The sequence below is a fragment of the Condylura cristata genome, unplaced genomic scaffold (assembly GCF_000260355.1).
Source record: "Condylura cristata isolate star-nosed mole 26May11 unplaced genomic scaffold, ConCri1.0 scaffold00023, whole genome shotgun sequence".
In the NCBI taxonomy this organism is placed as follows: Eukaryota; Metazoa; Chordata; class Mammalia; order Eulipotyphla; family Talpidae; genus Condylura; species Condylura cristata.
This window is the reverse complement of record NW_004567124.1, coordinates 6006572-6020115: the sequence shown is the minus strand read 5'-3', so window position 1 is coordinate 6020115 and position 13544 is coordinate 6006572. Positions and strand designations below refer to the sequence as shown.

At 38.6% G+C, this 13544-nt stretch overlaps 1 protein-coding gene across 2 annotated transcripts in view; it reads left to right on the top strand.

The window, feature by feature from the left end:
* DIS3L (DIS3 like exosome 3'-5' exoribonuclease) overlaps nt 1–11909 on the top strand; it is a 28651-nt gene extending 16742 nt beyond the window's left edge. For both annotated transcript variants that reach the window (XM_004687654.2, XM_012728796.1), the window contains 10 exons: nt 569–738; nt 1809–1970; nt 3467–3714; nt 4361–4453; nt 6310–6843; nt 8304–8458; nt 8558–8736; nt 10278–10423; nt 10861–11035; nt 11124–11909. In XM_004687654.2, the coding sequence (XP_004687711.1) occupies nt 569–738; nt 1809–1970; nt 3467–3714; nt 4361–4453; nt 6310–6843; nt 8304–8458; nt 8558–8736; nt 10278–10423; nt 10861–11035; nt 11124–11432 (2171 nt within the window). In that variant the 3' untranslated portion in view covers nt 11433–11909. The remainder of the gene's footprint in view (nt 1–568; nt 739–1808; nt 1971–3466; nt 3715–4360; nt 4454–6309; nt 6844–8303; nt 8459–8557; nt 8737–10277; nt 10424–10860; nt 11036–11123) is intronic.
* Nucleotides 11910–13544: the final 1635 nt, after the last annotated feature.

Below are 13544 nucleotides of genomic sequence, written 5' to 3'. Positions count from 1 at the left end.
CTGAAATACACTGTTGAGGGGAACAGTGGCTACTGACAACTTCATAGTGCTGAGACTTAGCCCCTGGCACCACCAGGGAGGCCTAGAAGAGTTCTTTTAACTGTTAAAGCTTGTTTTTTCTAGACTTCAATCAGTGATAATTAAAAGTATGTGTCAGATGTACAATCTGTATACTTTTATGAATTGTATGATCCACCTTAGCTGATGGGAGAAATGCAAGAAAGACAGTGAAAATGCACAGTAGAAAGCATGGGTTAAAAAAGTGAAATGTCATTGACAACATACCTAAACCTGAGATTGATAAGGGCAAAAGAGAAAGTGGGACTAATGGATTCTAAATGTCACAGAAGAAAGGGCATAGTGACAGTGTTATAAAAAAAATTATCCATCTTTTTAAAAAATGGTCCATCTTAATAATAAAATACTAGGAAAGCAAATGCTGAAACCTCTTATGATTTATGTGAACAGGCTGTTGCATTCTCTGTTCTGTTCCTCACTGGAACTGGTGACAATCCAGGCAGGAGACACGTCACCAGTTAAAGCTTTATTGTGTTTTGTTTTCCCAAAGGCAGAGTGGTGGGCATCCTGCAGAAGAACTGGCGGGATTATGTGGTGACATTTCCATCCAAAGAAGAGGTCCAATCTCAGGGCAAAAATGCTCAGAAAATCCTAGTTACACCTTGGGATTACAGGATTCCCAAAATCCGAATTAGTACTCAACAAGCAGAAGCTCTCCAGGTAGCTGATATTGCATCTCTCCTCTGTTCCTCCTGTCTTTGCCAGTTTTTGAGCAGTACCAGGAAACATCATTAATTCTTTTGCATAAGGGATAAATTATTGATGGTGTCTGGCATTTGAGATGCTGTTTTTTTCAAAATTCTAAATATATAGAACCATCTATTAAGTGTCCTTGGTTAATAAGTGAAGGCCAGAGAGAAACTGTCCTAGAAAGAGCTGTGTAGGACAGCTAGAGAGAACATACATTATCCAGCTGTCCAACACAGAAACTTTCAATAGATACACTTTGCCAACACTAACAAGCTTTCTTCCAGCAAGTGATATAGAAATACGATCACTCTGCCCTGTAGGGATGATATAGTGGTACTTCACAGAATCGATTATCCATAAAGGAATATAGCACTGGAGAGAAGACATAAACAAGAAAGTTAAAGATGAACCTTTCCTATAGCAAAGAGTATACACCTTGCCCAATTGGGTTTACGTAATATTTTGCAATCTGTAAAAGAGTCACTGAAGGAGGGTAACCTCACCCAGCAAGGTGGTTATTTACATCTTGAAGTCCAGTCTCTGTGAAGCCGGTTACAACTACTGCTGTCCACTGCTGTGGTTGGCCACACTTTGGGGGTGATAGGGTTCATTTCACCTGATACATTTTCCCCACCTAAAGGGTGTCTGTCTTAAGACTTAAAAAAAATTGGAAAGTGACTCCCCCACACACACCAAAATGAGATTTTTTTGTTTTGAAATTTAATTTGAATGTGGCATAACTGATTTATCCCCGTGTCACAAGTGTTAACTGGAGTAGATCACAATTGACTTTCTTTAACAGACTGGAATTTCCAGCTCAGTTATTTGATGGAGAGGTAATGCCTCTCTTCAAAGATGGTCCTGTCATTTACATACCATGTGGCAATTTAGTAAAACAGGAAGAGCCAAAACCAAAAATCCACCCGTTTGCAAATCTGCCACTTTCTATGTAACTTTGTGCTGCTGCTTCTTTCTTACTTGCTTTCCTTGACCCACTTAACTCCCGGTGCTGGGCTCCATTTTATTTTCGCCCTGTGCAGGACTTCAGGGTGGTTGTGCGCATCGATTCCTGGGAATCAACATCCATGTATCCAAATGGACATTTTGTGCGTGTTTTGGGAAGAATTGGAGACTTGGAAGGGGAAATTGCGACCATCCTGGTGGAAAACAGTATTTCAGTGGTCCCTTTCTCAGAAGCTCAGGTCAGATTTCCGGAGTCCTATGGCCTGGAGAAAGATATTTTTCTGTTTTCTTTTTGGTTTTGTTGTTTCATCACAAAGAAAAATGTTTGTGCTACCTAACAATCCACCATCTAAAGTCAGAGATAATAGAAAAACCTCGTTCCTTTTTACTTTTGCGTTTGAACTAGACTGAAGTCAGCTTCAAGTACAGAATTTGTTTTCTATAGTCTCAAAGTTCTTAAATTTCTAGTTTCCATCTGTGCTTAAAAATGGTATGTCAGTGTCTTATGGTCAGAATTCATCCATCCCCAGCAACTTCAAGGGTACCTAGTTGCAGGCTCAACTGAGCTCCATTCCATTCCACAAACATCAAGTATCAGCTATTCCTATCACTTGATGGTTACTTAAAATCTTCATAAGCCTTATTGATTATTTTTGTATAGCTGTATTCAGTGTGCACATCTGATTTCCTATTCTGCTTCATTTACTTAAAATTAATTCTACATTGACATAGCTTACTTATTTTTAATAGTTATGGCAAATTACTCTATTGATGTGCTCTGATTTGCTTAAGCATTTATCAGCTGTCAGGCATTTGAACTATTTTTCAGTATTACAAAAAATGCCTCTTCAAACATTTTTGTAAACATTGCCTTTTTTTTTTCTTTTCGATCATTTCCTTGGAATGTAATACTTAAAGTGAGATTACCAAGTCAAAGGGCATAAAAAATTTAAATAGCTCTTGGTATGTATTGACAGATTGTTCTCCAGATAAATTGAACCGATTTGCACTGCCATCAAGAGGGTATGGGTGTTCTTATTTTCATTATAGTTTTTGACAGAACAGTAGCTGTAACAGTAAAATATAGAATATTTTACATTATTAAAATTTTATGTTTAACATTAGTTTCTAGAAATTATTTGTTGACTTATTTTGACAGCTCTTGGGGAAAATGTTAGAATAAAATGAAGTGTGGATTAGAATCCACAGGACCTCAGTTCTCTTTTCCCTTTTAGCCTATTTAACTGCAAATTGATGGCTTAAACAGATAAAAATGGAGAGGCAATGCCCTAAATTGCCTTATTTTTCAGAAGTAAGCTTCTAATATTTGGGACATGTTGTTTTTTTTTTTTTAGGGCTTGACTTGAACTAAAAACTTGACTACATTTAAACAAGTGGATTACTTGGAAATGGGATAGATTTTGTACTTTATAAGTTGTCTCACTCATTCTTGCTCTAGCTGCCATAATTAGAGGCTGATGAGTCCTTGGCACATATCAGGCATCTAATAAGTACTATTTTACCAAAAGAAGAAAACATAGGTTAATGGAGAAAGGTAACAGGGACTGAATGAGATTTCTGTGAGGTCACATTCAGAATGTTAATAGAGTAGATTTTTCAGCAATTTGAGAAACCTCCAAACAGTTTTCCATAGTTGTTGTACTAGTTTGTGAGAGTAGATTTTTATAGAAACTTGTGACATGTAAATCACTGGATGTTTGGCCTTCTTGTACAGATGTGTGAGATGCCAGTAAACACACCAGAAAACCCCTGGAAGGTGAGTCCTGAAGAGGAACGAGAACGTAAAGATTTGAGGAAGACCCATCTTGTATTCAGCATTGATCCCAAAGGTTGTGAAGATGTGGATGACACGCTTTCAGTCAGAACCTTAAGTAATGGCAACCTGGAACTTGGGGTCCACATTGCAGATGTAACACATTTTGTGGCACCAAATTCTTACATTGATATAGAAGCTAGAACAAGGTAATGCTATTTGAAATCAGCACTGTGATTATGTGACAGACCTATTTTTTTATTCTAATAGTTTATTTTTATATCATTTTGTGCCTTTTTTCCATCTCAGTTGTAATCCCCATTGACTTCCCATCACTAATTCAGACAGACCTATTTTATAACTATACTAGTTTCAGATTTCCAAAACAAAGATTTCACAATGTTGTATAATTCTAAGGATCCCTTCTAGAGAGAAAAACTTCAAATCCACTTCTTTCCTTTAGAAAAACATTTCCTTGATCAATTTGCCGTTTCTGTTCTAGCATAGCATTTCACAGTTATTTCCTTCCAAGTAGAAATGGGTTAAATTTTCAAGTAGTTATATACTATTTTATATAGTGGATCATTGCACTCTAATTTTTCTTATACAACTGAAATTCGTATCACTTTTTCTTTCTTTTTTATATCAGTGGTAGAATATTCAGCCCAAAGCAGTATCACTTAGAAAAGTGGGAACATGGGAATAGCTTTATTACCCAGTCTGCTGCACTTTATGAAAAGCAACGGCCTTGGGGAGTTGGTACTGCGATGGTGGCCGTTTGCCTCCCGAAGCCCATGCCGTCAGCAGTTCCGCTGCTTGTGCTGAAGGTCATGTACCCGCGTGTGTCGTTTACAGGGCCACTACCTACTATTTGGCAGACCGGCGCTATGACATGCTGCCCTCTGTCCTCAGCGCTGATTTGTGCTCCCTTCTGGGAGGAGTTGATCGGTGAGTCTCTTAGTTTTGTCATCAGAGCATATCTTCTGTGGTGCCTGGTCCCCTGCTTTTCTCTTTTCTAGTCGGCTCTGCTACCCCAGGGCCCACCGCTACGCTCCCCGATTCTTCTACCCCCCTGTACCATTTATTTTTAGGCAGCTCTTTTTCTCTAGGTTTTCCCTTCCCTTGCTTCTTTTCCTCTGTGAGCTTGCTTCTCCCTTTCAGTGGCCTTTTAAAGTCAGCTAAAGTCTAGGAACAAATGTATGTAACTTTGTGCATAAATAATCCCTGATCGAGGCAGTTTGCCTGAGGATTAACAACTGAGCAAGTTGTTAATATATATATATATATATATATATATATATATATATATAATTAAGATTTAAAATTTTGTTTATGCATACAGAACTGGTGTACAGGCCAGAGATGCAGAGGCAGTGAGAGGCTTCACCATAGACAGAGAGGGGAGCAGAACAGGCAGATTGATGAAATACACTGCTTAGGGGAGGTCTACTGCACCATGTGGGTCACCTCTGGGGTAGGCATTGAACTCATGCTGAAATGGCATTAGCCCCTTAGTCTGTGCTTTAACCCGCTGCATCACCGCAGAGGGCCCACTGAGCAAGTTTTTTGTTATTTTGTTAGTTTATATTTTCTTTGAATAGATAATAGTAACAACATTAAGAATAAAGAAACTGTATCATCCAAAATTTGTAGGCTTCCAAAAGGTATTTAGCAAAAGCTGCCTTCTACTACTTTGCCTCAGTTACCAATTTCTTATGTTTTTTCTCTAGGTATAGTACACAAATATAAGTATGGATATGCAGTCTTTTAACCTTTTTTAACATACTAATTAGTGCCGTATTTTTTTTTTTACTTAATATATCTTGCAAATCACTCCAAACTCACTTATCTACAAAAATTTGGATTTTTGGTTTTTGCTGCTATAAACAAAACTGTACTGGATAACTTGGGACATAAGTCATTTCATTTCAGTTTTAAAAGTGTGCAACATCTAGAGTATAAATTGCTAGGAGGGAGATTTCTGTGTCAAGGGGTTTATTTCCTTGTGTTTTGATAAATATAATCAAATTATCCTCCATAGAGGTTACACCGCTTATATTCCCACCATCAACATTTCAGAATGTTTTTTGCCTCATACCCTTCTCAGCACAACATGTGTTTTTCTTAATCTTTGGTGATTTGGTAGATGAAGGTACCTTAGAATAGTTTTAATTTGCATTTTTCCTACTGCAAATAAACACTTCTTGTATGTTTAACAGTCATTATGTGTCCTTTTCTGTGAACTATTTTATATTCCCTGTCCATTTTTCTTTTGCGTCCTTGAGCTGTTTGTTAGTAACTACTTTATAAGCATGCTATAGAAATTAGGAAAATTAGTACCTTTTAATATGCACTGTATATATCAGGTTTTTTCCCCAGCATTTGTTTTTAAATAGAATGATTGGTAACAAAGTGGATCTTTACTTTTTTTTTTTTGCTAAAAACAGCCTATGATATCATAGTTCCATGTCATCTTGTAGGATTTGAAAGGCTGTGTTCCTCTTCACTGGGAGCCTAGACTTGACTTTGTCAGTGCCATGCTGATCAGAGCTGTCAAGTGTAAGGCAGGCTTTGTAACCCTGCATGTGGACTCATTGCAGATGAGCTTAGAGCTCAAAAAACCCTAGTCTAACTTTGTTGTTTTATTTTAAAGAAGTTTTTGATTCAATGATGGAGTGTTTGAATTGAGACTGGGCCAGGAACCTCTTACATGGTCATTTCTTCAAGTTATATATGTGGTCTAGTTCTACCTGCTTCAAAAATAGGAGACTTGAATAATGATGTCAGTGACTGTGTTTCTGTAGGTATGCTGTAAGTGTGATGTGGGAATTGGATAAAACCTCCTATGAAATTAAGAAAGTGTGGTATGGCAGAACCATTATTCGATCAGCATACAAACTGTTTTATGAAGCAGCCCAGGAACTACTGGATGGAAACTACAACATTATTGATGATATTCCAGAATTCAGAGACTTGGATGAGAAGAGCAAGCAGGCCAAGCTGGAGGAGTTAGTGTGGGCAGTTGGAAAGTTGACCGACATAGCACGCCATGTCCGAGCTAAACGAGACCATTGTGGTGCTCTGGAACTGGAAGGGGTAGAAGTTCGAATCCAGTTAGATGAAAAAAAGAACATTGATGACCTCATTCCCAAGCAGCCCCTAGAGGTCCATGAGACAGTGGCTGAATGCATGATCCTGGCCAACCACTGGGTGGCCAAGAAGATCTGGGAGAGCTTCCCACATCAGGCCTTATTGCGTCAACATCCTCCTCCTCATCAGGAGTTTTTTTCTGAACTCCGGGAATGTGCTAAAGCGAAAGGCTTCTTCATAGATACACGGTAATGCCTTATTTGAGGGGGCAGATGAATGGAGGGAAGTACTTTGTACTTATCTTAAATTAGTTCTTAGAAACTTAAAATCAAAACAAGTATATGTGGAGATCATTTTGACCCATTACACTGATACAGATATAAGGAACCTGTTACCCTTAAATTTCTTTTTTTTAAAGATATATTTATTTATGCACACAGAACTGGGGTGCAGGGCAGAGGTGCAGAGGTGGTGAGAGGATTCTTGTGGCAGGCAGATCAGGAGAGGCCTGATGTGCCATGTGGATCACCTCCCTGGCTGGGGATGAAGCAGCGGGGGCTAGTTTTGTAGTGCTGTGCTTTAACCCATTAAGCCACCAGGGAGGGACCACCCTTAGTTTAATCTCATCTACCCACTAGGCAGATACCAAGAAGTTATCTTTTTATCTCTGGAGGTGGCCGTATCCTTTGTTTGATTGGTGGTTGGGCTCTGTGTACACGCTGAGCTCTTTCTGACATCTTGTATCACAGGGAGTGGAGTTGGGCTGGAGTAGCTAACTGAGTAGCTAGTGAGGAAAGGAATCTTGAATCCAAGCCTGTCAATTTTGAAAACTCACATTAGTGCCCCTCATGGCTTCAGTGCTCATCATCATTCTTCACCTTTCTTTTCCAAACCCTTTTCCCCTAGCAAGCTACAGTATGGAACTGAATTGTATGTGCTGTATTAGTTTAATTTCTAATGTAATTCTGCATTTCCTGAATTTTTAGATTTAACAATAGAATGCATTCCTCTCTTTAAAAGTAAGTTTACTTGTGTACCTCAGGTTTAGTTTTAGTTTCTTTGACTTCCTCTGGCTCAACATTTTTTATTTAAAAAAAAAAAAAAAAAAACCATGCTTTGAACTTAACAGGATGTTTATGCTGAGGAAGAAATTCAATTCAACAAGTATTTAGCCACCTACTATGTGTAGCCATTGACTTAATCCTCTAGGTATCACAATACTCTTTACCACTAAAAAACATTTAAATTCTGATATACTTTTATCTTTTAGTTATTTTTAAAGATTATTTATGCACACAGAAATGGGGTACAGGCCAGTGGTACGGAGGTGGTGAGAGGATTCACCAGAGACAGAGTAGAGATCACAATAGGCAGCCTGAAGAAGTATATTGCTGAGGGGAGCAGCGGGCGGTACAGAAGCCTGCCATGCCATGTGGATCACCTCCCTGGCCTGGGATTGAACTTGCACCTAAGTGGCTGTGATAGCTTCGCAGTGCTGCACTTTAACCCACTGCATCACCAAGGAGGACCCTACTTTGTTTAAACATCAAATGCAAACTAGACTTCTGCAGTTGAATAAAGTTCCTTCTAAAATATGTCCAAAATAAATTTTAACTATTGACAGATGAAGGTATTCAGATGGATGAGTGAAGTAGACTTGTAAATGACTGCTGGGAACTAAATAAAGGTTTTTCTTTTTTACTGTCAGGTCGAATAAAACTCTGGCTGATTCTCTGGATAAAGCAAATGATCCCAACGATCCCATTGTAAACAGGTTGCTGCGCTCTATGGCTACACAGGCCATGTCTAATGCTCTGTATTTCTCCACTGGGTCATGTGCAGAGCAAGAATTCCATCATTATGGTGAATGATACCATTTTCCTTTGTATGGCCATAACCTTGAACAAGATGTTTAAAAATATATACTCTTGTTTATTTTGATCTTTTGGTTTCTTTTTGAAGGTCTTGCATTAGATAAGTATACTCACTTTACTTCTCCAATAAGAAGATACTCAGATGTTATAGTACACCGATTGTTAATGGCAGCTATTTCAAAAGATAAGAAGATGGAAATTAAGGAAAATTTGTTTAGTAACAAAGATCTTGAGGAATTGTGCAGACATATCAACAATAGAAACCGAGTAAGAGGAAATTTTAAATTCTTTTGCCTATCACCACCTTTCCTAAGAAAATATCAGCTTTAATGTATAGAACAAATGAAGCTGCTTGGTATTACTTCATATTGTTAGCAGTTAGTATTGCACAGCACATAGCTAAACTATTTGGTGATACATAAAATTAGAAATCATCTAAATGTTTTATCTGTATCCACTGTTCTAGTTTGGTCCTGTACAATATTATAGCCACTAATCATGCTGTAGATTTTTTTATTAAAGAATTATTTATGCATACCAGAACTGGGGTATGTGCCAGGACGGGGGTGAGAGGATTCACCAGAGAAAGTGGGGAGCAGAACAGGCAGATCTACTGAAATACACTGCTGAGGGGAGCAGCAGGTGAAACTGGAGAGGTCCGCTGTGCCATGTGGGTCAGCTCCCTAGCTGGGATAAAACTCAGTGGATGGCTATAGCACGTAGGACTAAGACTTCCCTGTGCCACCAAGGAGGCTCCATGTTGTATAAATTTAAAAATTGACCGCAGTATTGAGGCTGTTAGTGGGAAAGATAAGGGGAGGGGGACCCAATGGCCTGGGGTGAAAGCTTATGGATGCTTTGGTGGTAGGTCCAACACACATCTGAGGAGGTGTAAACCTATTCCCCTAAATCACAGTATTGTAAATGAGTATTATTTCAAAAAAGGGGACAAAATAATTTGCTCCTCACACTAGTCATATTTTATTTGCTCAAGAGACATATGTGCTGGGGGTACCTATGGACAGCATAACCCTAGGCAATCCAATTTATGACCATCCTTATGCATGTTAGGACTTCTCAGAATAATGCCTGGATGAATTCATGCTGGTAATTGTGGAATCAAAATGTGCACACATGGGACGTTGATAACGTATTACTAACAATAGTACTAATTTATACTGCCATTAGCAGAATTTTTATAATGTACTAGTAGATATGATACTTTACCTGAAATGGACACATCTCAAATATGTCAACCTCTAATTTCATTAATTTTAAGTTCCAAGTAACAAACAGGTTGTCTTAAAAATGTTTCTAAGATATTTTTGAGGGGATGGTACTGGATGGTGAAAGTCCCTCCAAAAGGGAAGGACATACTAATAGTAGTATACAGTAGTTAACCTCTTTGCAGACACTGTTTCTGTAAGGATATGAATTCCTGGCCCTCCCTGGTGGTGCAGCAGATTGACACACTGCACTGCACTGCCAAGCCAAGCCAAGCCAAGCCAAGCCACGCCACGGCCGCTTCAGTGCATGTTCAATCCCCACCTGGAGCTGACCCATATGATGTGGCAGACCTCTCCTGTCTCACCTGATGTTCCCCTCAGAATGTACTTTGTCGATCTGCCTGTTCATCTCCTCATTCTGTTTCTGGTGAATCCTCTCGCCACCCCTGCAGCTCTGGCCTGTACCTCATTTCTGTATGCATAAAATATTTTTTTTTTTTTTAAATATGAATTCTTGGCAATGTCAGGGAAATGTGCCTTTTAAGTTTGTACCACGCCTTAAGTTTGTACTTCTTCTTACAGGCAGCACAGCATTCTCAGAAGCAATCTACTGAGCTCTTCCAGTGCATGTATTTTAAAGACAAAGACCCTGAAATTGATGAGCGCTGCATAGCTGATGGGGTTATTTATTCAATTAGAACAAATGGTGTGCTTGTATTTATACCAAGGTATGTCTAACACAATAGTTAAATCCAAATAAAGTGATACTAAGTGGAGATCACATAGCATTTTAGTTATTTATTTTAGCAATTCTATAATTACCACATAATATGTAATTCACTAAATGTAAATATATCCACATCAATCTGAGGATAGGATTTTACCTTTTTTTTTTTAAATGGCAGTAATATTGCACTAGAACTTCATGTGAACTTCAGGTGTTCATAATTGAGAACCAACATATGTATACACTACATTGAAGTCACCACTAAAGAACTTTACTTTCTTATTTAGCAAAATGTTTTTGTTTCCAACTTTTTATTGAATATTTGCAGTTAAATCAGGAAATTTTTAATGTAGAAGAAAATCTAGCATTCTAGATAAATAATACAAGATCTACATACTAAGCATACATACCTTGATTTTTATTTTGGCTATGACTCAGATTTGGGATTAAAGGTGCTGCTTATCTAAAAAATAAAGAAGGCTTAGTGATCTCATGCCATCCAGATCGCTATTCTGAATGGAAACCAGGATCCCTTCAACGATTTCTAAACAAAATTACCTCTACCACAGCAGAAGGAGAATCTGTTACATTCCATGTGTTTGACCATGTAACAGTAAGTCTGTGTTTATACTTAAGTATTGCTTTGCATGTATATAACAAAGAATGTGACTTAGTAATATGCCTTTTCTCCTGCTTGATAGGTGAGAATATCTGTACAGGCTTCCCGCTGCCATTCTGATATAATCAGACTTGAAATTGTAAGCAACAGGCCATACATGGTATCAGATACAGAACTTTTTCAGCAAAGTTCCCTCTTGCTAAAGAGTGATTTAGTTAAAGAAGTAACTAGATCTGTGGAAGAAACTCAACTTTCCCAGGAAGTCAAAGTAAATCCCATTCACGAAGATTATCAAGAGTATCGCCAAACAAAGGGAAGAAGCCTGTACACAATTCTAGAGGAGATAAAGGACCTGGCTCTCCTGGATGTTTCAAACAGCTACGGAGTGTGAAATATTCTTATTAAAAGAGCTTTGTCTTATATGAATGTTTTGCCGTCTTTTCAACATTAATATCTAATTACCTTTGTTACCAATATCTAGTTGGTAGGAATTGGGTAGATATTTCAGTGTTTCCTCCACCTCACTTATTTGAGGAATTCAGGACCCACCAGTGGATGCTTGAAGAGGTGAATATATAAACTTTTTCCTATGCTCACATATCTGTGACAGTTTAATTTATAAACTTTTATAACTAATTGCAGAAGCAAAGCCATGATTAACAGGGAGAGGGGCTACTGTATGTGTACAATGTTCTATCATAAAGCTTATATTCAAGTGTAATCAGGTCACTGAAAATTAAATTTTCAGAAATTAATAAATATGAATGGTGGCTCCATAAGTCAGGTTACCAGTCTTGAATGGTTTGGTTACCTTGTCTCAAATCACTTTTCAAAATAAATTTTATTTCTTCCAATAACTGCTACAGTGGGCACTAGGACCTATCAGATTAACTTTTTCACTTATTTTGATAGACCTACACAAAGTTCTACACAGAAATAAAATCTTTAAAAAATTTTAAAAATTTGGTCCTCCCTTGCGGCACAACAGGTTAAAGTGCAGCACTATGAAACTAGCTGTAGCCACCTCAGCATGAGTTCAATCCCCTGCCAGGGAGGTAACCACACAGCGCAGCAGACTTCTCCTGTCTCACCTGCTGCTCCCCTCAGCAGTATGCTTCATGCTGCCTGTTCTGCTCCCCATGATGAATTCTCTCACTGCCCTTGCATCTCTGACCTGTACCCCACTTCTGTATGCATAAATACATTTTAAAAAAATGTTGACATACCTGTAAAAATAAATAAATAAAAATAACCTCTCCTGCTATCTCCAACACTAGTTGGGACAAGGGCATGGGGAGTGGAATGGATGTACAGATAACGGTCTGTCCGTCGACCTCCTTTTCCGTCCTGCTGAACATTCTTCGAATGTAGTGCATTTGTTTTGCCCTTGATTTCTTCCTTTGCTAGCAAACCCACCATTAAAATAATAACTTTCCTCTTAGTCATCTTTAATCTAGTTCATGAAGGTAAACAGAGGAATTAATACGCCCTCCTAATGAAACATCTAACACTGGGCTCCATGTAGTCAGGCCCCTTTTGGCAGCAGTAAGCACACAATGCCTCTTGACTTTTCGCTATGCAAATCACCAGTGTGCCCACAGCTCTACACCATATATACTTGTGCACAGCTTCCTAGTCTTTCAAACCAAAGCATCCTTGACACTCTCCAGTGCCATCTGAAGTCGGCAAGCCTGAAGAGAACAAGATACCTGCACATTCCAGCTTCGTGAATAAAAAAGCCTTATTGGCATCTTAGAACCATCACTTGGCCAGTCTTTATTACAAAAAGCACCTTTCTCATACCCAAGTTTGTAAAAAACCTTTTGAGTTTCCCTCTCCCCGTGGGATTCTAATTATTTTTTTTGGGGGGGAGGACTCTAATTAGAACCCACCAAATCAGGAAAAAATCCAACAGGTCCTCAACATCTGGCCCCATCTAGCCTCATATTCAACATTACCAATGTTTCTATTTTCCAGGCTGTCATTTCTATATCATTGTGTGTTCTTCTGTAAGAATATCCTCTACCAAATCAAAGGTCTTCTGTGAATCCTAAGTATTCTGTGTGCCATAGTACTAGGCAAGCTTCTCGCCATCTGATGAGTAACATGCTAAGGAGCACCTGACCTATATTACATATGCACTTCAGGTAGTACATCAGCTTTTTATAAGACCACCAAGGTATTAAATGACTTGCCAAAATACATGAAAACATATATAAAATCATTAGATATTTTATCAAAAAAAACATACTGTAAGACAAAGTTGTAATCAAATTTTTATAAAGCCAAGAGTTTATACTTTCTTTTTAAAAAGGACATATTGGGGCCCTCCATGGTGGCGCAGCAGGTTAAAGCACAGCACTAAAAAGCTTAAGCTACTTATGCATGAGTTCGATCCCTGCCTGCCCTGGAGGAGATCAACATGGCGTGGCAGACCTCTCCTGGCCCACCCGCTGCTCCCCTCAGCAGTGTACTTCGTCGATCTGCCTGTTCTGCTCCCCAC